The sequence below is a fragment of the Lynx canadensis genome, chromosome E1 (assembly GCF_007474595.2).
Source record: "Lynx canadensis isolate LIC74 chromosome E1, mLynCan4.pri.v2, whole genome shotgun sequence".
Taxonomy (NCBI): Eukaryota; Metazoa; Chordata; class Mammalia; order Carnivora; family Felidae; genus Lynx; species Lynx canadensis.
Window position 1 is genome coordinate 10,136,520 of NC_044316.2, and position 23,239 is coordinate 10,159,758.

Here is a 23,239-nt window from a genome sequence, read left to right on the forward strand (position 1 = left end):
TCTTAAAATTCATGCCACTTTTATCAAATATGACGTATTTATTTTGCAGCAGAACATAGTAGCAGACAAGCCAGTGGTTAGCGTAACTAGAAATCACAGGGCACAATTTAATGTGCTAAACGAGAGCTCCGTATTGAAATTTTGTCTAAGGTATTTCATGACCGATTATCCTGACATCTTAAACTAGCCTAGTGATTGACACCGCATCCTGTGATGAAGACAGTGAACTTCAGACAGCCTCCCTGGGACAGATTCATTCAAGGCAGCTGATTACATGTTCTCTAAAGTGAATTACATTCTCTCATGTGGGGGCGGGCAGGGAGGGTGGAGGCACCGTAGCCAGGAGTCACCAATGCTTGGCAGGGAGGCTGCATTCCACAGGGCTCCTTCCCACCCTGGCTGAAGTCCCTCAGGTCTCAGCCATGCTCAGGAGATCCCCTTCCTGTGTCCTCTGTCCCCTTCTCTTCCAGCGGGATGCCGTGGCTTACACAGTCCTTCTCCAAATGTTCCACCATCAGCCCCCCTGAGGCTCTCAAGCTCCACAGTCCAGAATATCCAAGGCCTCTGGCCCGTGACAGGAAATGGCTTTCCACGTTAAGTCCAGAAGGCTGAATTTATTCAAAAAGGGATCTCTCTGAAGTTTAAAAAAGTGAAATTTATTTGCATTGTGCTATGGAAATGAGAAACTTAAAAGATCTGTCCTTGAAGATCCACTGACTTGAAACTTTTAAGATCCTGAGTGTGTTTTGTTTTTTTCCAACATTTATTTTTGAGAGAGCATGAGTTGGGGAGGGACAGAGAGGGAGACACAGAATGTAAAGTAGGCTCCAGGCTCTGAGCTGTCAGCACAGGGCCCGACACGGGGCTCAAACTCACAAACTGCGAGATCGTGACCTGTGCTGCAGTCGGACGCCCAACCGACTGAGCCACCCAGGTGCCCGAGAATAAGTGTTGTTGTAAGTAATTTTATTACAGCATAATAAAAGTGCCAGTTAGGTTTTATAAGATGCAGAATTCTACAACTCCTGCCCAGTAAGAATGACAGGTGATACTTGCATGGAAATTGGCAACTGTCTTCCCTGGAAGCCCTGGGATCTGCAGGATGTCTTGCGTGGTGTTACAGAAGGCATCTGCGGATGGCCACAAAAGCCTCACAAACCAAATACAAGAGACGGTGGAGAATGGACGGGAAAGGAGGAAGACCACTGGTCAGACAGCACATTTGACAGGAGGGCTGGCTCCGGAAGGTCAAGTCCTCAAGTCCCAGTGGGTGAGGGACAGGGACCTCCCCCCATCCCCAACACACAGATCCAGTGCCTCAAACCTCAGGCAGGGCGGGGAAGATCTTTCCTCACCTCTGTGGGCTACAGAGGGCTGTTGATAACCCCGGGCAGGGAGGAGCCCCTTGGAAGCTTCATAGAGTGATGGCGGAAGGTGGGGGGGGGGGGGGGGGGAGGTCCTGTGTCCCATGAACTGGAGTTAACAAGTCACTCAACAGGTTCAGAGACTCCTTTTACATCTCCCTGGGAGTCAGCCTAGTACCTTCTCCGCCCCCACCCCGCCCCCCACCGCGAGCTGAGGAACACAACGTAAAAGACATTCTCTGAGTGTACCCCCACAGTGGGGGAAGGCTGGGGGGGTCAGATGAAACGGGAAGTTTTATTAATGGTGAGTGGCAATGACTTGCAGGCTTGATTAGGGTGCATTTGCATATTTCCTTCCTATTTTTGGCAGGATTTTAAAATGGTTCGTTAACTATTTAAGAGAGGAATAATTCAGTACAGGCAACTAGGAGGTTGAACAGGATCTTTCTTCAGTAGTATCCCGCCTAGAGAGAGGAGAAAGGAAGCCAGGTTACTCTGCTGGTTTAAAACCCCCACGCAACCGGCCCTGGAACACGAACTCAGTATCGGGACTCTATCAAATGCCTGCTATTTTAAGAGATGCTTGAATGTGCTGTATACAAAAGGTCCCTGTGTCCCTAAGAAGGTAAGTGCAGTCTGGGCTGATAAAAGATTAGGGCCTTCCCTGCAAAGCGACAGCAACAAGGTGGCGACGGAGGCAGTGTTGTCTGTTATCACTGAGACGACAGCAGCGTTGACACAGGAGTGGAAAATACTCATTTACTATCCTCCTGTTGTGCGTGGGGAGCTGAAGTCTACGTGAAGTCTGAAAATGGATCGACACTTTCGTTTCTGAAGTCCAAAGTAGTACTGAATAGAATCCATACCTACTGAGCCCAAAGGAGTTCTGGCAGCCGTCTCAAGAGTTTGTCATAGTTCATTTTCAAGGGCCTAATGACCTCTATCAATTTTAAACCTTCCATGCTTTTCAACGTTTTAACACCCATATCTCCTGCAAGGCTTTTGGTGGCTTAAGCTTTATAGGAACTTTACTTTGTGTAGACGTGTAGACACACGCACACACACACACACACACACACATCTTTTAAATGTTTTCGGAACACTCCCTTCCACTCTGAGACTGACCTGTTCCCTTTAGACTAATAATCACTACTTTCAATTTCCCATTTAAAAATGTTCCAAGACCATCGTCCTCACTGTGGTAAAGAGAGTTAATGAAATCACATCCAAGCATGTAACAGAATCACAAAGTGCAGAAAAGCCGTTTCAGAAAAAAATGACTGCAGTTGCAAAAAATAAACACTCCTCAAACAAAAGCACAATTTGAGCTTAGAATCACTTACTTAAAATAAGAGGTGATTTGAGAAAGAGGACAGAGAGGCTCAGACAGAAGCAGAGAGAAGCAGCAAAAAGGGAAAGAAAGCCAGATCCTGAGCGGTCTCACACTGAATCCAAAGCGGTGTGGACCACGAACACGTCAGCTCACGGTAATGGGAACTGAGGAGCGCCCTGGGAGATCCCTGTAGGCTGCCCTTGTCCTGGAGACGAGCAAGCCAAGCGAGGCCCCAAGGCGGGCTCAGAAAAGGCCTTGCTCAGAGTCAGAAATCTGTTGATCGCAGAACCAGGAATTAAAGCCACATTTTCTTGTTACCAGGTTCCATGTTTTTACACACTGCTGCCTCTCTAGATCTTATCAGAGAGAGGCTTGTCCGCCAAACCCTTTTGGGAGTTCACGCGGGCTACCCGGCCTGCCCCGGCCTGCCTGGCCCAGCGCGCTGCGGCAGTGGGAACCTTCCTGGGTTAGAGGGGGAGCACAGTCACCCTCCGAATTTGCCACGGCGCTACGAAGTTCCATCCCCAGCCAGAAGGTGTGTGTCAGGCTGGGGACTGATGTCCTGGGATCAGAGATGACAGGCAGGTAAGGGCCAGAGAGCCGAGCACACCTGAGACCTCAGGACGATGCGGAGGCAGGAACAGAAAGCCTCCCAGCTGCACACAATGTTTTGATTCGCTCAGTCTGCCACCATGAATTCTAAAGCCAAACTTCTTGTTAAACACCGAAACAACGCAGAACCAAACGGGACTCGGAGAGTTTTAGAAGATAAGCCTCAAATTACAAAACAGAGCGTTCACTGGGTCCGTGTGCTTCTCACAGATCTGAGCTGGTCAGTGGGCACGTCCTCTGGGAGAGCTGAGTAGATGGGGAGGAGCGGGGAGGAGCTCACGTGACTCCCCTTCTAGAAATGCTGCATGCTTCCTCTAGACCTAGCAGGGCCACGTTACCTCCACCTCCACACGTTTTTTAAGATCCCCACAAACCACCCCCGCCCTTGCAACGGTATGGGTAAGTTTTGATGCCCTGAGATGCTGGGCCAGGCTCCAAAATGTCTGGAGACAGAGAGGTGAAACGCTGGTTCGATAACCCCTGAGCCTCTAGCTATACAGAAACCACTAGAAGAAAACATACCCCCGCCTGGCCCACTTTACAGAGAGAGAAAACAAGCAGTTCCTACCTCACTCTTAACAGACAGAGCTGGGTCCTGAGTTCGGCGGCTCTCATCACTGCTTACTGGACGACAGAGTCTGAAATGCCAGAAAAATCGACAGGGCCTTTCTCCTCAGCACAGCTTGGTATTTCTGAGAAAACCCAAACGATTTCAAATGCAACTGGTATTTCCAGTTCCACCAAAGCTGTGACCCTCGTTTAAGACAAGCCAACCCCCTTTTTGACCTTGAAACAAAAACACAGACGTGAACAAGCCACCTTCTATTCAGCGCTCGAATCTCGCCCCTTTTCCGAGGCTGCTGACCACGAGCGTTGCCGCTATTTTCAACGCATCTCGTCAGCTGGCTGGCCGAGGGCTTCAGGGACACGGTCGCCCTGCCCCACTCCACCTTAACTTCCAAAATCCTGGCTCTGTTCCCTCAGCCCAAGGATATGCGGACCGCCTCGGGATGCCAGCTCTCAGGAGGGCCGGGCGGTGAGCCCGCGTCTATGATAACTAATCGCCAAAGACAAAACGTATGTGGCAGAGTTAACTTTGGAGGAAACACATTCCACGCCTCGCTCGCCAAAGCTGTCCTACCACTGCTATTGCCCACTGTGCAATTCTCTCCTTTGTCTCCACGGCCTGCTGACCCCAGGCACACTCGAGAACACGACTGACACGGACATACGGGAGGCAGAAGGATCAGAGGGCTGAAAGCTCAGAGTGTGACAAGTTCTACGGGGCCTTAAACTCTTTTTTTTTTATCATTATTGATTTATCTTTGAGAGAGACAGAGCATGAGCAGGGGAGGGGCAGAGACAGAGAGACAGAGTCAGAAACAGGCTCCAGGCTCTGAGCTGTCAGCACAGAGCCTGACGCGGGGCTTGAACTCATGAACTGCGAGATCGTGACCCAAGCCGAAGTCAGACACTCAACCGACTGAGCCACCCAGGCGCCCCTTATGGGGCCTTACACTCTTAAACCAGAGGTCGGCATACTTCGGCATACTTCTGGAATCATTTAGGTTCTGCGAGCCACACAGCCACCTGTCCCAAGGACTCCACTCTCGCTACAACGAGTCAGTGAGGGGTTGTGGCTGTTCCCCTGGCAAGACGGGCCGGCAGGCTGCGAGTTCGCGGACCCTGTCCCAGACTCAAGGTTAATTTCAGAGACGGAGTCGGATTTCTACAATCAGAGGAACTCCTGAGACAGAAGACGCGCATCTGGCAGCCATGTGGGACCAGAGAGGCGGGGACTTACCTTGACAAGCACAGCCGCCACGATGCCCAGGAAAGCAAGTAACAGGAGACCGAGCTTTCCTTTGTTGAAGCGTTTCAGGAGGAAAAATTTGGCCCAATCCACCTTTGACTGGCTGTTGGGAGGGTACCTGAGCTTGTTAACACTTTCCCTCTTTAAAGTTTTCAGTAAGCAGGGACGTTGATGCGAGAAAGTATCAAAACTATGTTTGCCGTGGTAAGCGCCCATCCCACTGGAACCTGAAAGAGAGGAAGCAAAACAGGCTCCGCTGGAGGGGACACAAGCCACAAGAAAGCCACAAAGCTCCTGCCGCCGGGGATGCCCCCCTCTCGCTTCTCAGTGAGTGGCTCTTCCAGGAAATTGCTCCCAGCGCCCCCAGGACCCCCAGCAAGGTGAACCTCCCTGTCAGGCCGCTTTCCGGGGAGCCTGGGTGGCTCAGCCGGTTGAGCGTCCGACTCGGTTTCGGCTCAGGTTATGATGTCGCGGTTCATGGGATCGAGCCCGGCATCGGGCTCTGTGCTGATGGGACAGAGCCCACTTGGGGTTCTCTCTCTGTCCCCCTCTCTCTGTTCCGACCCCGCTCATGCTCTCTCTCTCAAAACAAAATAAACATTAACAACAAGACAAATCAGGACGCTTCCCAGGAGTCGAGCCAGGACCTGCCGCTCTCCGGCAGTGGCTGTCACTGATACCGAAGACCACACTGTGTTCGTTCCCGCCACAACCCCGCTGTACAAAGTCACCATTGCCCCCAGTTCCAGGCAGGGAAAGGGAGCTTGGCCGGTCGGGTAACCTGCCCAAGGTGGGGAATGCGAAGCCAGAACGCTGCGTCCAAGTCGGCTGGACTCTTAGGCACTGTGTCCTCTCTTCCTTCTGTTCCATGTGGCTCTAGGTACCCACAGCCCTTATTCACCCACTAATGTCCTCAAAGATGCGACAAAGTAACAAAGGCAGGATGACAGGGTTCCCGCTGCCGGGTGAGAGATAATACGCAAGCGTAAACCTCTGCCTTCTTAAAAAGCCATGCCCTGTGACAGTTTTCACGTCCTTATCGTGGGTGCTGGGTGGCAGCTACCTGCGTATGCCACGAGGGTATAAGGCACAGGCGAACGGGGCCACGAAGCACTTTACTGGTACTTTGCAGGCTGCTGGGACATCATGTAGGGGCAACCAAAGCTGCGGAGAAGTCTGGCAATATACTCAAACGAGATGCATTTTTAAAGAAAACTCGAAACCGTCAATATGTTAATAGTGTTTGTGCCTGGGGGCGCCGGGGGGCTCAGTCGGTTCAGCATCTGACTCTGAGTTTCAGCTCAGGTCATGATCTCGCGGTTTGCGACAACACCGTGTGACATTTTCTCACATCGGTATGCTTGTGCGTCACGAGTTAGTAACTGCATGCTGTTCCAGCCTACGAATGCCGCCTTAGGGTCTCAGGATTCCACACTTTTTGTGTGATGATTCTGATGTATTTTTGTGCAGTTTCTCATTATTTCCTTAGGGAAGAGGTCTAAGAGTGTAACTGCTGTGTTACAAAGGCTTAGAAAGTGAAATGCTTTTTTCTCCCAATTCTTTTTTTTTAAAAATTTTTTTTTTCAACGTTTATTTATTTTTGGGACAGAGAGAGACAGAGCACGAACGGGGGAGGGGCAGAGAGAGAGGGAGACACAGAATCGGAAACAGGCTCCAGGCTCTGAGCCATCAGCCCAGAGCCCGACGCGGGGCTCGAACTCCCGGACCGCGAGATCGTGACCCGGCTGAAGTCGGACGCTCAACCGACTGCGCCACCCAGGCGCCCCTTCTCCCAATTCTAAAAGTAATACAGGTTTTAAGGGGAAAAGGGCCAAAACAAATAAAACACTACAGAATGGGCATAAACATACAGGCATAAACACTATTTTTTTTTAAGTTTATTCTGAGAGAGAGAGAGATCGCGCTTGTGGGGGTACGAGTGGGGGAGGGGCAGACAGAGAAAGAGAATCCCAAGCAGGATCTGTGAGGAACGTGCAGAGCTGGATGTGGGACTTGAACTCATGAAACTGTGAGATCAAGACCTGAGCTGAAACTAAGAGTCGGACGCTTAACCCACTGAGCCACCCAGGCGCCCCAAAGGTTATCTCTAAATAGTGGGGTATGGACAATCTAAGTATTTATTCTTTGGGGTCTTCTCTCTTTTCTTAAGAAGCCTATATTCCTGGGGCTCAGGACATGATCTTGCGGGTCGTGAGTTCAAGCCCCACAAGGGGCTCTGTGCTGACAATGTGGAGCCTCCTTGGGATTCTCTCTCCCTCCCTCTCTCTCTGCCCCCTCCTCCTCTCACTCTGTCTCTCTCTCAAAAGTAAATAAATAAACTTTTAAAAAATTAAAAATTTAAAAATTAAAAAAAAAAACAAAAAACGAGAGAAGCCTGTATTCCTTTTGTATTTAACAGGAGAAAGGGTTTGTTTCGTTGTAAAGAAGAGGGTATGATCAATGACACTGAATGCCACCTAGTCAAGTCAAGTTGGGACTGAACAGACATCACTCGACTTGCACTCGGGAGGCATCAGTGACTCCAGGTGGAACAATGAGAGTCTTCGGTGGGAATCGGGACCCCGTGGGGCCCTGAGGAACGGGAGACTGGAGTCAGAGTGAATCCTCTAAGAATCTGGGCAGTAAAACCGGAATCACGGCAGCCCCGGTCCTCCAGGCTACCCTTCCTTTCCTTCACCGCCTCCCCCCTACGACATACTCAATCCATCAGGCAAATCCTGTTGCCCGACTCCCCGGATCCACTCAGCCCCTTTCCCCAACCACCCAAGTCCAAGCCACCACTCGCACCAGCCCGGACCCCTGACCCGGCCTCTGCCCACTCGCCCCTCGCGTATGCCGGCCCTGCGCTGGGTACTGCTGATTCCTTCGCCTCCTAGGAAGGGACACGTGGCCTGCGGTGGAAGCAGGCCATGGGAGGAGCTGGCCTCGACTGGGAACAGGTAGTCCTGCTAAAACGAGCCATTTCATTCCCAGGGACGACTTCACTTCTGCTCTTACAGAGGAACAAAACACAGCAGAGCTTTCGAGACGGTAGCTTTTGTTGTCTGCTTTTTATTACGAGAGTTCCTATGCGCTCGTTATTTGTGATTCTTCGATGAGCTATTAGAGAGGCCTACCACCTAGCTCCTGAAGGAAAGATACAGAGTTGAGCCGTCATCTCTGGCATCAAAGAGGCAGGCGGGTCACAGCCCAAAGGGCATGTGTCCACGGAGCTTCACTGGGAATACTTCCTGCCCGTCTTCTCTAGAACACACGACATCTCGTGCTCTTCTCAAATCACGAGACAATTTGAGGAGAGGCTAGTCCCCACACCAGGGGCTTGGGGAGCAGTGCAGGTGGGGACTGAGGACTACTTGATGCCACCCTGAGCAGACAGCAGACATCAGAAACCCCAGAATGCTGCCTGCCCTTGGCATTCTGAACCTGTCATTCACGACCTCATCTTGAAAAAGACAGATGGAGGGGCGCCTGGGTGGCTCAGTCGGTTAAGCGTCCGACTTTGGCTCAGGTCATGATGTCGCCATTCAGGAGTTCGAGCCCCGCGTCGGGCTCTGTGCTGACAGCTCGGAGCCCGGAGCCTGCTTTGGATTCTGTGTCTCCCTCTCCCTCTGCCCCTCCCCCGTTCACACTCTGTCTCTCTCTCTCAAAAATAAATAAAAACACTAAAAAAATTTTTTTAATTTAAATAAACATTAAAAAAAAAAAAAAGACAAGGGAACCTTATCAATTAATTTGAGACCTGACTTCCGGCCAAAAAAAAAATCCCCTAAGTCTAGGGAAAGGACAACAACTGAGTAAGAACCAACATACAAGTAAGTCGACAAAAGGAGCAGAACAGTTCCAGACTGTGGTGAGTGCTAAGGATGGAAAGTGGGTGACAGGACACACAGTCACCCCTCAGCAGGGGGCCTGGCAGGGTGGCGTCCCTCAGGAGAACACCATCGAGCAGGGACCCCAGACCGCCTGGGCAGATGATTCGATTTGCAATCTACGCCATGGAGGGCAGAGAGGAACACTCACCCACTCCTCCAAAGGGTAAAGAACTGAGCGTGAAGTGCATGATGACGTCGTTGGCCGTGACGCCACCGCTGGACGTGCTGTCAATCATCCGTCTGATGAGCTGTGGAACAGAACAAAGGCTCCGGGTCAGCAGCATCTGGGGGACCTGCACTTGCTGACTTCACGCGCTGGCACGACTACCCGGGTTTGGGACACTGTGCCAAACGTTCCATAACATGTAAACAACTTAACAGGCTGTTCAATTTAGCAAACGTGTGATCAGTATCTTAACTTCTTAGATGCACGTCTCGTCCTTCGAGGGAGGCAGCACTGAACCAGTCCTGCTCACTCCATCACGGCCCAGAGCAGGACTACCCAATGTAGCCACAAAAGTCTTCGTTTAGAAGGGACAGTCCGGGGGCGCCCGGGTGGCTCAGTTGGTTAAGCGGCCGACTCTTAATTTCGGCCTGGGTCGTGATCTCACGGTTCGTGGGTTCAGGCCCTGCGTCGGGCTCTGTGCTCACAGCGTGGAGCCTGCTTCGGATCTTGTCTCCCTCTCCCTGTCCCTCCCCTCCCTTCAAAGATAAATAAATTAAAAAAAAAAAAATGAAAAAAAAGAAAGGACTGTTCAGACTACATATCTGGTTGTTAAACATTGGTAAGATTTCCCTATCTCTGTTCTAAATCATGGCATACAATTAATAGATGCTGTTCAGTTTTTGGGAATTGCAAAGAGCTGACATTCTAGTTTTGAGAATTGCAAAGAGCTGACATTCTAGTTTTGAAGAAATGGTTGGCCTGAGACCAGAACAGGCATGATGACACCTGACTGGGAAATTTCGCCTCGCTGCCTAGGTGAAACTCACCAACAAGCGCTTGAGAGTTCTAGAATGAATGTCACAATGGCCTGTGGTCACCACAGGTGACCCCCCCCCATTGTGGGAAGAGCACCTCATTGACCTGTACCTGGACCGGCAGACTTTCTGCTTCAAGGTTCCTATCCACGTTACCTACGGTCCTTTAAAACGTCATGACCGTCGTCAATAACCCATTTTGTACTGAGCCCCATGCATCTGATCTCACTTCACAAAGCTTCATCTCCGCGGCACAGCAGGCTCTAGAAGCTGCCATGAGAGGCTCTCCTGAAAACGTGTGGTCTGTGAACTCCTCAGACCTTGACCGATCCCCATCTCCCCTTTCTAGATTTCCCTCTTCTCCAGAGGGCTCGAACCTACTTGCCCACCTTGAGGCCACTGTCCCTCTGCAAGAGCCAGTCCCCTTCTCGGAGGGCTCGAACCTACTTGCCCACCTTGAGGCCACTGTCCCTCTGCAAGAGCCAGTCCCCTTCCGATGCAAACGAACAGGCCCCGCAGCAAAGCGGCTGCCCAGTGCCTTGCCCTGGCTACAGTATGACGCACTCCCTGGGCTGGTATGGTTCCATCGCTCGAACAACAAAGGGATACCGCTGGAAAGACGGAAGTGTGAGGTTTTGCAACCATTTCCACGGCCGTGCCAGAGATCGTGGCGCCACATGGCCCACTTCAGTGGCTGCGAATGCCATCAGGGTGAGAGGCAAAGCTCTTACACAGGAAAGCCCTGTGGGTTAACGGCAGAACACGCAAGTCTTCCAATTCCAGGGGAGATGTTTGCGAGTCAAAGAACTTGTGACACAACCCTGAAGACTCCTGCTGAACCCCAGGGAGTATAGGAAAGGTTACAGCAACAACCCCAGAGCCTCATTACCCAAGACGGCAAGCTGCGACTACAGCCTCACTTGGTGGAACTCTGCTGGAAACCATCATTGCTTTGTGGCAAAGAAGGGACACGGTCTGCGGTGGCGGCTTCTGCCAGGGAGCCGTTCTCCGCAAAGTTTACCTTCTCGTTATGAGAAAAGACGTAGAAGGCCAGAGGCTTTTCACGGTCGTTTATGAACTTTATGGCTTCATCGGCATTCCGCACAGGCACTATTGGAAGAATTGGTCCGAAAATTTCTTCCTGCATCACCTTGGTTTCGGGATCGACGTCGGTAAGGATCGTTGGTGCTGAGAAAAGAAATACGCAAAATGAAATCCTAAAGTAGAAGACAGAAATGCCAAACTCTCATCCTCCGTTTGTTTCGCTGGGTCACCTCTCCATCCCCTTCCCACTCCTGCCCAAGTATTAGCTATTGAGAAAAGAGTCCCAAGGATGCATGTGGATGAACCGTGCATGTGTCTCCGAGCGTGTGCATCAGGGGATCCCCATGCAAACCGAGAGAAAGATCCACACACCTGAGTATATTCATACTTAACCCTGTTCATAGCCATATTCCTATGTACCAGGAGGTTATGTTTCCACCTTTCTGTGGACAGGTCTTTTTGGGAGTGTAGACAGCCCCTCTGTGGATCAAATCAACACCACTTCTTAATTCAAGTGCTTTCACGCATATGATCTCATTGACCTTATTTCAACTCCGTTAGAGAGGTTAGGAGAATGTATTTAAAATGGCCAAGGCTCCCTTAGTTCACTGTTCTATCCGCTGTGGGGAAGGGACGCAAGGAGGGAGGGCAACATGGATGCTGACGAAGCTTTGCAGAGTGTCCAGGCGTCCGCGCCAGGTCAGTCCCCAACGAGCAGTGCTCCAAAAGACGCTGTAAACAAGCTGGGTCACCAATGAAAAGGGAAGACACTCGACGATGACAAGCTTGCTCTCTTCGCTTCCCCCTAATTTCCTGCCAGGATACCCTGGCGATGCGGCAGAAGACGGCTGTTGCCAGCACCTTCCAGGGGGACCTATGCGGCTACCCCAAACCCACTGCCCGCCGCTGCCCGGGCTCAGAGAACCGTTTCGGTTTGGGTGTCTATACTCTCCACATAGCCATGTGCTCAGGTAAGGTGACCCTGACGCCAGGTCAGGGGGAGGTTCCTAACTGGTTGAGCGAATCACAATAGACCTTTCCTCCTGCCACTGATTGGCCTGGGAGCGGGCAAAAGCCACGGCTGATGGGAGAACAGAAAGATGAAAGAATTGGGGGTTTTGAGGCCATTACTGAGCCACCAAATGAACAGGCCAGAAGCGCCTTGGGATGGCTCATGACCAGAGAATGTATTTTTCCTTACTGTTTTAAGTCCTTTAAGGTTTTAGGGTTTTCTGGTGACGTGTAGCATCCGATCTGCTAAGAAGGGATAAGTAAAGCTATTTGGGGCAGCTTTTTTTTTTTTTTTTGCCAAGTAAGTGTCTCGGTAATCCCCATCATCTTATGTTATTTTAGAGCAACATGTTTAAAATTCAATAGTGATGGGGTGCCTGGGTGGCTCAGTCGGTTAAGCGTCCGACTTCAGCTCAGGTCACGATCTCCCAGTTCGTGAGTTCGAGTCCTGCATCGGGCTCTGCGCTGACAGCTCAGAGACGGGAGCCTGCTTCGGATTCTGTGTCTCTCTCTGTCTCTGCCCCTCCCCCACTTGTGCTCTGAATTTCTCAAAAATAAACATTAAAAATAAATTAAAAATAAAATTCAACAACAAGACATATTCATGGCAAAGAATAAAAGAACACAAAAACAGAGTACGCAAGTAATAAGGTCCAGCACAACAGATCAACACATTATTTCTGCACTTGATCTTGCCAAAAGGCTGAGAAAGCGATTCAACACATTATTTCTGGAAGAGAACCGCGACTGGTTACTTGTAAAATTGCAGTTAAGTGATTTCCTTCTTTGTGCTGTTGTTTTCCCAGCCAGAATCCAGAAATAATCACACGGAGTTCTATTTTGCTTCTCAGGGTTGTTAGGTTACAGGTTGTAGGAGGAAAACAAACCAACAAAAAAACAGATGAAACGTGTAGAGGCAAAAAGCCAGTGCATCACAGGGGGTGTTATTTATAAAGACGTAAAACCCTCTTGAAATGGGTTAGGAAGCAGTATACCAGACGACAGTCTATAATCTTTGATTAAACGTTATGTATCTAAGGGCTTATTTAGTATGGGTAAAGAGCGTCAATAAAAACCATCAAACTGCACGTCCCCACAGCAAAAGGTGAATTTCCATTACCTATATAGCGTGTGGCCTCGTCGGTCTCGCCACCAAAGGCTATCTTTTGTCCTTCAAGCAAACTCTGTATCCTCTTAAAATGGCGAAGATTGATGATCCTTTCGTAATCAGGGGATTCTTTTATATTTTCTCCATAAAATTCCTATTGAAAACAACAGCATTTAATTGCCACAAAAGACCCATGTGTCAATTTCCTTAATAACTATAAAACCCGCTCATGCCCCCAAAACTGATCTGGGGGGCCTGATCTGATATCCTCACCCTCCTCCCTCAAGTAATAGTGTCTAAGCTTTCTGGCAGGTCAAGGACACGTGCACAGACCTAGGACTCTCCATAGTTTGGGGGCTTCATGGTGATCCCTCGCAGACCCCCGGGGGGCTGTCCCGGGGGATGAATGTGGGTGTAGGAGGAGGTCTGGCTCTGAGTCAGGGCCACCCATTCGTTTACAATGCGACTGTGGCCGCCCTCCTCCTGCTTATTGTAACAGAAACCCGTGGCCTGCTGCAAAGCCTAAACTATTTACTATTTAGCCCTTTACGGAAAAAAGTTTGCTGAACTTTCTGCTACTGCTTCTCTGGACTGGTATTGCCAGCAGTCACAGGTGCCAGGAAAACGAAATCCTATGATCGGCACCAATTACGTAAAACAAACACAAAATTACTGAATTGCCACATCACTTTGAGGCTTTGTGAACGCTCTCGACGTGCTCTCCAATCACAACAAGCGTTCACCCACCCTCCAACCAAATGCCCTCAAGGCTGGGTGACAGCCTGCTGGTGCGAGTTCCTGTGCCCCAACTCCGGAGCCACCAATGATGCTGTTAATGCTGGCTGTACCTGAGGGTCACGTCGAGACCCCAGACCAACTGAGTCACAGCCTTTGCAAGGTGAGGAGCAGAAACTTTTCATTAATTAAATGGCTCCCTGGTGAACCTCAGTTACGAACTGCTTAAGAATACAAAGCCCGCAAGGCAGGCAGAGGGGAGATCTTTCTTATGCCTCTGAAACCGAGTTCATTTCCATCCTCAGCTAAGCACGTCCTCAATCTCCAAGGGCTTTCTGTGCCATAGGTATCCTGAACCCCACACTGCCGCCCCACATTCCATGTTCTCCTTGTCTGGCCCCATCTCCAGTCCTAGCTCTCACATCCAATTCCCCCATCAACACCCTCCACCCTCGTGCCTGGATCACCATTCTTCTTCTAAACTTCCCGGCATATACGCTTTCCATTGTCTGATCGTGTGTGTTACCCTTCAGTGTTCCTGATCCTTCCTTTCAGTGCTCAGTTAGCATCTGTTGAGTGAACAATGACTGTCCCAATAATTTCTTCCACTCAGGGGGCTTAACGACCCCTTCCGACGGGTGAGCTCAGTCACCCCAAGCCTTGCTTCCAATCCAAATCCTACATTTCTTTGATGCTTAGCTCAGGTCACTACCATACAGCATTCCCTGATTCCCTCTACAGAGAGCTTGAGTTTCAACACCCCGAAAGACTGATAACCAAGTCAAGAGTATTCTACCAACAGGTACTGGATAAACTATCCCCTCTAAACTACAGGTCTTCCTACGCCCCCTCACGCACAAGAACGGATAACCTTAATCAGCAATGGCCAATATGCCGAAGGACCTCTGGGTGCACTTCAAAGAACTGGCAACATTCTCTCAAAACCACGAAACACAGTTATTTACTCTTTTTTTCAAAGCATGTGCCACAGCTAACCTGTGGTTTCATCAACAAAACTAGGCAGTTGATGTGGGTTAAATGCCAACTTAACCTGGCTACTAGCAGACCCTTCTGTGAAAGGTGCACGGGGCATTTTTAATAAGCCCACAAATGAATGCAGCCACATGTGCTACTGGAATTTTCCTGGGGGGAGGGGAAAAGGGGTGCTGCCTGCAAAGAGCTGATTTGACTCCATTATCTTAACGAAACCAATGAGATCAGATGTGTTAAAACACAAACCTTCACGGTTTCCTTAATCTTCTGCACAATTTGATTCTGGAGGGATGGTTCGCAGAGAACGTAGTCAGGAGCAATGCAGGTCTGACCACAATTGATGTACTTCCCCCATGCTATGCGCCTGGGGGGAGGTGGGGAAACCAGAACATCCATAAAATCCAGCCTACTATTCATTTGACACACTTTTGTATTGTTTATTTTGCAACTAGCATGCACTCACAGATTTACTTGATACTCTTTATAAAGAATCAAAATGCTGGGGCGCCTGGGTGGCTCAGTCGGTTGAGCATCTGACTTTGGCTCAGGTCATGATCTTGTGGTGGGTGAGTTCAAGCCCCGCATCGGGCTCTGTGCTGACAGCTCAGAGCCTGGAGCCTGCTTCGGATTCTGTGTCTCCCCCTCTCTCTCTCTGCCCCTCCCCTGCTCTCACTCTGTCTCTCTCTCAAAAATAAATTAACATTAAAAAACATTTAGAGAATGAAAATGTTGTAAAACTCATCTCTAAATCAGTTGGTTGGAACTTAGAATGCATTTTCCAACTGACACAGAACATTCTACGGAGGAAGGGAATTCTCGTGCCAGCTCATGGGAAACAACACTTTACGAGCAGTGACGCCACGGCCTGCTTCCAGAAAAGAAAGCCCCCCCACACCCTCCTTTTCTCCCACTTCAGCCAAGGGGACATCAGGGATGACAGGAGTTCCACACAGACTCCACTTCTGGTTGTGGCTCTAAATGCTGTGGCAAGATGTTCAGGTACGAGCAGGACAACAGCCAGCCTCCAAGACACCCTCATCTCTGTGGAGCCCCCTCCCCACTTTGGAAAGCTGTGCCCAGACATGGATCAAAACCTTCACTGGGGGCCTCATGTTCTGGCAAGGAGACTTCTATTTACAAAGCCAACCTGGACGCGGCCTGATTGCCTACAAACCGTCCTCGCCCATCTCTGAAGGGGAGAAAAGAGCCACACCACCCCAAACACGCAGTCTGTTCTAGGTCTGGGTGCTTCCTGGTAGATGAACCTGATTTAGCAGAGAGAATCTGCAACCTTTTGTTTTCTGGTTCCCAGCCTGACAAGATGGTATTCCTTTTTGCTCTATTAGAGAGAGAGAGAGAGAGAGAACACACCCAAGTGGGAGAGAGGGCAGAGAAAGAGGGGGAGAAAGAATCCCAAGCAGGCTCTATGCTGTCAGCGCAGAGCCCTGCATGGGGCTCGATCCCACGACCGTGAGACCGTGACCTGAGGCAAAATCCAGAGTTAAGACGCTTAACCGACTGAGCCACCCAGGCGCCCCTGCGAGATGTCACTCTCAGTTAAAACAGGAGTCTGAGTAATCCTGAGTTTGTCAACAAAGGGACTTGTTAAAGAGGTCAACAACCTTTCTTTTGGGAATTTAAGGATTTTATTGGGTACGCACGAGACTTCATCTACTTCCTGGATCATCTGCCAGCCAAACAGTTAAATCTCCTGCCACAGCCAGACAAAACTTTTTTCCTAACTCCTAAGGACAACCACGCGACGTCCAGAAACACTGCTCTTCCGGCAGTGGCACCAGAGTCAGCTTGGGAACAAGTCCCAGTGCCCTTGAGGACGTCAACCACCGTAGGCTCATGATGTCTCTCAGAGCTGGGGGGCCCAGGGTCTCAGTGCCAAGAGGATCCATCAACCCGTCAGGTTGTCGGGAACCCCCCCCGGGGGAACCAGACAGCCTCACCTGCAGGCGACGTCCAGGTCACAGTCTCTGTCCACGTAACACGGACTCTTCCCTCCTAGTTCAAGAGTCACAGGGGTCAGATGCTTGGCGGCGGCCTCCATGACGATTTTTCCCACCGCCGTGCTTCCCGTATAGAGAATGTGGTCAAATCGCTGCTTCAGCAGCTCTGTGGTTTCCTTCACGCCACCATTGATAACGACATACAGGTCCTTCAAGAAGGAGAAACGCAAGCACTTGTGTGGGTACGTTAACCCTATCCTCGGACGAGCAATTTCTTTAGCATAAACCTGTCGCCTTCGGAGACCGCCCCCTGTGAGGACAGACGAGGGAACGGACAGAGGACAAGTGGAGAACACAGTCCGATGGCATCTGAGAACCATCAATCTGCGGTGGAACTGACCAGTGAGTCCACTGTTTTCCACCTGAGCTCAGCAGGGTAGGCGCCAAACAGAGCCAACAGTTGGATTCGACCAGGGAAATGCATGAGATGCGGGCTGTGCAACCTCAAGATTTTGGTGAAGAGTCTGCCGTCAGAGACCGCAGGACAGGTCCCGGCTGAATGTCTTAACCTGAACGTTCTCGCCCGACCAACAGTGCAGGGCTTAGCCCGTGGCAGGAACCAAGTAAAGGTCCGCTGAATGAGGGGCGTGCGAAGCAGCGGTGGGGGAGAGCACTCACTTTTGAAGTCAGATCTGGACCGCACCTGGGCTCCGTCACTCGCTAGCTCGTGTGACCCTGGGTGACCTGCTGAACACCTCTGAGCCTCAGTTTCCTCACTTGTTACCGGGGAGAAGTCACACAGCCTTGGACCGAGCCCTTACGTGCACTGTGCTGTTATTAAGAGCTATTGTGAAAGAGAGTATCTGGCATAACAGCAGCCGGGGGAGAAATGACAGAGAACGGACGGCAAGGAACGAACACAGACTCACAAAAGATTCTGAGATACGGCCCTAAAACGAAAGGTGGCTTGTGGGGGTGCCTGGGGGGCTCAGTCGGTTAAGCGTCCGACACCAGCTCAGGTCGTGATCTCACAGCCCTTGAGTTTGAGCCCCGAGTCAGGTTCTAAGCCTGCTTCGGATTCTGTGTCTCCCTCTCTCTCTCTGCCCCTCCCCTGCGGGTGCTCTGTCCCTGTCTCTCAAAAATGAATAAACATTTTTTTAAAAATGTTTTTCTTAAATAAATAGATAAATAATTTTTAACAAAAAAAAAATGTTTTTAATTTTTTAATGTTTAGATGTATTTATTTTGAGAGAGGGAGAGCGGGAGAGAGAGAATCCCAAGCAGCCTCCACACCCAGCACAGAGCTTGGTGCAGAGCTCGAACCCACGTACCTCGAAATCGACCTGAGCAGAAATCAAGAGTCAAAGGCTTAACAGACTGAGCCACCCAGGTGGCCCTGCAGCTCTGACATTTTGAAGCTGCCTTTCCGTGAGAGCTGGACGAGGGCTCCTCTCCACAGTGATTCCACGTCGACAGGCATCCATGACACGTGCCAGCAGGAAGATCCGATGTGCAACCCCCCCCACCGTGAGCAGACACACTGAAGGTGGGTCAAGACAACGTTACCTGGTCTAAATACTGTGGCAGGAGTTTGGCCAAGACCGTGGCTGTTTTTTCACACAGTTCAGAAGGCTTGATAATGACAGCATTTCCTAAACAAGGCAAAAAAAGCAGGACAGCGCCATTTAATACCCGAGTAACCTTAATACCTATGAAAACGGTGCCCGTGGGAGGCGGGGAGGGGGATCCAGGCTAGGTGCTGAGTTGGCCTCCAAATCTGCTGTTCCTCAGTGAGTATCTGTCTGACTTCCTCAGGTGCAAACTCCTTGGTTCTCATTCCCTTCACGTCACTGACGACGGGCTCCACCACCCTCCCTGACTGCTCCGGCTCTTCTCTCGGTTTCCTCCCCCTCTCACGACTAGGCTTTCCTGTTTGCCTTGGAGTTATTGGGCAAACAGGCCTCATCAATTAAAGCTGTCACTCCGGATCCTGCTGAAGTGAGAAAGCAACCTCTTGGCATCTGCTGTATACTCAAGCCAGCAATACTTCCGGGGCCCGTATCTGAATGAGGAAACTGATCAGCCTGAATCCGATGGTTCATCCGAGGCCACGGCCGGCAACTGAAACCACTGGAATATGGACGGCTAACTCCAAACTCATGGGCCCGTCAACTCACGACTTTAGAACCTCACAGGTTCACTTTCCGGGTATTAAGAAACAAAACAAAACACAACAAAAAACAGTCACCATGCAAATCTCTGGAGCCCATTTAGAAAATAATAACAAAAGGGTGCCTGGCTGGCTCAGTCGATAGAGTGTGCGACTCTTGATCTTGGGGTTGTTGAGCCTGAGCCCCAAGTTGGGTGTAGAGATTACTTAAAAAAAAAAATTCCTTCAGGGCACCTGGGTGGCTCGGTCAGTTAAGCGTCGACTTTGGCTCAGGTCACGATCTCATGGTTCGTGAGTTCGAGCCCCACATCAGGCTCTGTGCTGACAGCTCAGAGCCTGGAGCCTGTTTCAGATTCTGTCTCCCTCTCTCTGCCCCGCCACCTCTCGCACTCTGTGTCTGTCTCTCTCTCTCAAAAGTAAATAAACATTTAAAAAAAAATTTATTTTTTAAGTCTTAAAAATAATAAAATCCTTTTGTACAACATGGCTCATCTCAGCCCAGAGAGACCCAGTAATACCCAATCCCAAACAGCCCAGGGCTGTTTCCACCTCACGGGAGGACCTGCCTGCTCTCCCACCTTGAGAGTTGTAATTTCACTTTAAGAAACTGTTTGGAACTTGCTAAGAAATATATGATACTATTTTCTAATTCTCGGTTCACTGCTGGTGTAAACAAAGGCAAACCACCAAAGCAAACACGTGTATTCAATTGGACACTATCCTTAATTTACAACCCACGTGAGAGGATGAGCCCGTCCCCAAGGTCATGAGGAGAGAAACTGACGCCAGACCTGCCGCAATGGCTCCTATCAGAGGCTGAATGGTGAGAACGAAAGGGTAGTTCCAGGCTCCGATAATCAGTACGACTCCCAGGGGCTCTGAGTGAATGTAGGCCTCATCCAGCATGGTGAACAGATTCTTCTTAGCTGGCTTAGCAGCAACCCATTCAGGAAGATTCTCCAGCACGAGATCAAGTTCTCCAAGAACGGTAATGACCTCCTGACTGTATGCATTGAGTTCACTCTGTTATAAGAGGATCACAGTTAATCTTGCCCGAGCAAGACACACCCGGCCGTGAAGAGCTAGGCCAGATACACCTGCTGTGACAAACGGCATTATCAGACTAGCTGGTTTGCCATTCAGATCCCTTTCGTAACCTTCAGGGTCTGAGGTTTTGCTAACTCCCTCACGAATATATTCAATCCCTCTAAATCCTGCTTTACTGATCCAAGCCTTTTAAAGTCAGGATTAAACACTGTCTCATTCAGAAACATTTCCATGATCAATATTAGCCTGCCTTGATCAACCTTCGTAAACCAATTATGCTTCTGATGTATATCTTGGTATTACACCCTTAGACACTGATTTATAACCGTACTCACATTGTATCTGTGTTTGTTCTGTCTACCAAATTGAAATCCCTCAAGGGCAAGGAACTTCTGTATATTTCTTCAGTAGTCCTACATATATACATACGTAACTATCTCATGCTTACAGAAAGACTGATTGATCCTTTCTGAAATCTTAATTACGTCACCTTGTTTATTTGCTATCACAGGCTCCTCTCTCTGTCAAAAGTCCTAGAAAGGAAATTTTATATAGTTACTGTTGTTACTGCTACTCCTGATGTCACTACCCCTCAAAATAATCTTTGGGGGGAAAGATCTTTGGGGGAAGTGAGAGAGACCCGCAGAGCCAGAGCATGGTCTGGCTGCCCCTAGAATTCGTTAAAACGTAAAAACAAAATGAAAACAGTATTAGAAAATATAGACTGATATATCTGCACCCTAAAGGCTACTCCAAACCTTGCAACTCAAAGAGTGGTTCCGGGTCTTCTCGTTGAAGATGGCAGAGGAGGATCCTGAGGTCTAACTCCTCCCATGGACACTCCCTGACTACAAGTGCATATACAGTAACTGTCTGAGAATGACCTAAGGACCCACAGGACACGTCGTCCACAGCTAAAGTCCTTAAGAAAAAAGCAACACGGAGAGGGGTAGGAGGGGCAGAGATGCGGTCCAGACGGAACCCACACCCTGGCACTGGGCCCCACAAACAGCAAGGATATCACAGGTATGGAGATCCTCCCTGAAAAGGGAGGGCTTCAAGCTGCACATCAGGTGTCCTCGCCCTGGGAACCTGCACCAGCAAGAGGGGCCTCTATAACTCGGGCTTTAAAGATCAGCGGGACTTAACTGGGATGGGGTTAGTTAAGAACCGAAGGGCTACAGGAGACTCAGCTCTTACACTGCCGGCATGCAAACTCACTCCCTCCGAGACCCAGCACAGAGGTAGCAGTCTGGAAAGCGCCTGGGCCAAACATGACAGAGATTTATGAGCTAATCTTAGGGTGTGTATGCTATTAAAAACAGAAATACCACAACATCCAGGAATTCCACTTCTGGGTATTTAGCCGAAGAAAATGAAAACACGAACTCAAAAAGATCCGTGCATCCCTGTGTTCACAGCATTAGTTACAACAGCCACATCATGAAAGTGACCTAAGTGTCTGATAGATGAATGGATAAAGGAAATGTGGCATATACACACACACATATGTATTTATTATGGAGTGCTACTCAGCCATAAAAAAAAAAAAAACATGAAATCTTGCCATTTGTGACAATATGGATGGACCTAGAGAATATTATGCTAAATGAAATAAGCTGTACTGTGCACCTGTGTTGTACCCCAAACTAACACATTGTACGCCAACTAAACTGCAATTAAAAAACCGTAAAATTTAAAAAAAGGGTAGTTCCCAAACAGGAAGCATGGTATCACCTGGGAGCTTGTTAGACTCTCAGGTGCCCTCCAAGACCTGCTGAACCATAACTTACATTTTAACAAGATCCCCAAGTGACTCATCAAGACACTGGAGTTTGAGGAACACTGGCCTAACACAAAGTCAAGGAGGAAAATTTCAGTGCAACAACGACAGCCAAAAAACCTCTGTCTACGAAAGAAATCGTAAAAAAGACAAAAACAAATAGACCCGAGGAAAAACATAAACAATGTACTAAGCTGACAAACTACCAAAATCCACACTATACAAAAGATTCGTACAAATAATAAAGCAAAGAACCATACATGCAACAGAAAAACGGGCAAAAATATAAAAGGCAATTCACAAAAGAGCAACAGAGGCCAGAAGACACATGTGTCTTTATTTCTCTGTATCTGCAAGGTAAGAAGATCGGGAAAGTCCATGGAAATTTGCCTTATCACGACTGCTGGAGACAATACTCCCACAGTGCTTGCATAATCAAAAATAAATTAAAAAAAAAAAAAAGGCAGCAAAAGCTCCGGTGGAATGCGGTTCCCCAGAGGTAGGCGGGTGTCCTGGCTCCGCCCGCGGGGCGCGTACCTTGCACAGGTCGGCGGCGATGGCCTCCAGGATGTCCTTCTCGCGCTCCTGCACCATCCTGCGCAGGGCCTCAAGCTGCTGCAGCCGGAACCTCAGGGGGCGCGACCGGCCGGACGCGAACGCGTCGCGAACCCGCTGGATCTTGCTGTCCATGGCCTTGTCCTAAGGGGAAAGCGGAGGTCGGGCAGCGCCGCGGGGGCGTGGCGGGCCGGAGGGATGCAGCGGCGGGCGGGCGCCGTCGCCCTCCCCGCCCACCCGGCGACCCTCTGCGACGGCCCGGAGCCCTACCTCGCTCACCCGCCCGCCGGCTCGCTCGCTGCGCCGCGTTCTCCGCACCCGCCGCGTCCCACTGCCCAACAGCGGCCGGGCGGGGCTGGGCTGGACCCGCCGCCGCGCGCCGATTGGCCGACGCGCCCCACGTGACCTCGGAGGGCCGGACGCCGCTCCGGGGATCTAGCCCGGGGGTGGGGGCTGCGGCCGCCGGGGGCCGGGGGAGGGGTGGGGCGTCGGGGTGCGCGTGCTGGCGAGGTGGCTTCAGACGGGGGACGGGGAGTGGCCGGGAAGTGGGCCGAGACGCGGAGGGCGAGGGGCTGGGCGCCCGAGAGAGCCCGGCGCGGGGCAGGAAGCTCCCCGACAGCCGGCGGAACGCGGCCCACGGGCCCCGGCGCTTTCGCCATCGCTTTTCCCTCCCGCCTCCATTTTGTGGCTCTCAGAGGTGGCCGAGGGGACCGAGGCGGGGGCGTCCGGCGCCGCGCAAGGCCGGGCCCGGCCTCTCGGCGTCCGTGGAGAGCGGGCGCCAACACCCCGCGCGCCGCCTTAGCGCTCTGGGCCCCGAGGCCGCCGCGGGGGGAGGGGGA

General features: G+C 50.5%; 1 protein-coding gene across 3 annotated transcripts; it reads right to left on the reverse strand.

Moving 5' to 3' along the window:
* Positions 1-18: 18 nt before the first annotated feature.
* On the reverse strand, positions 19-22,746 carry ALDH3A2 (aldehyde dehydrogenase 3 family member A2). Of its 3 annotated transcripts, none has more exons than XM_030295589.2 (12): positions 22,671-22,746; positions 22,383-22,544; positions 19,807-20,038; positions 18,412-18,497; positions 16,846-17,054; positions 15,134-15,251; positions 13,172-13,313; positions 11,018-11,184; positions 9,164-9,263; positions 5,114-5,349; positions 3,878-3,947; positions 19-1,828 (listed from the first exon to the last, which is right to left on the reverse strand). In XM_030295589.2, the coding sequence occupies exons 2-11, from the start codon at positions 22,533-22,535 to the stop codon at positions 3,924-3,926; spliced, it is 1,467 nt and encodes a 488-aa protein (XP_030151449.1). In that variant the 5' UTR covers positions 22,536-22,544; positions 22,671-22,746; the 3' UTR covers positions 19-1,828; positions 3,878-3,923. The 3 variants fall into 3 exon arrangements, with proteins under 3 accessions (XP_030151449.1, XP_030151448.1, XP_030151450.1); XM_030295588.2 differs by having other exon boundaries at positions 3,878-4,001; XM_030295590.2 differs by lacking the exon at positions 3,878-3,947.
* Positions 22,747-23,239: the final 493 nt, after the last annotated feature.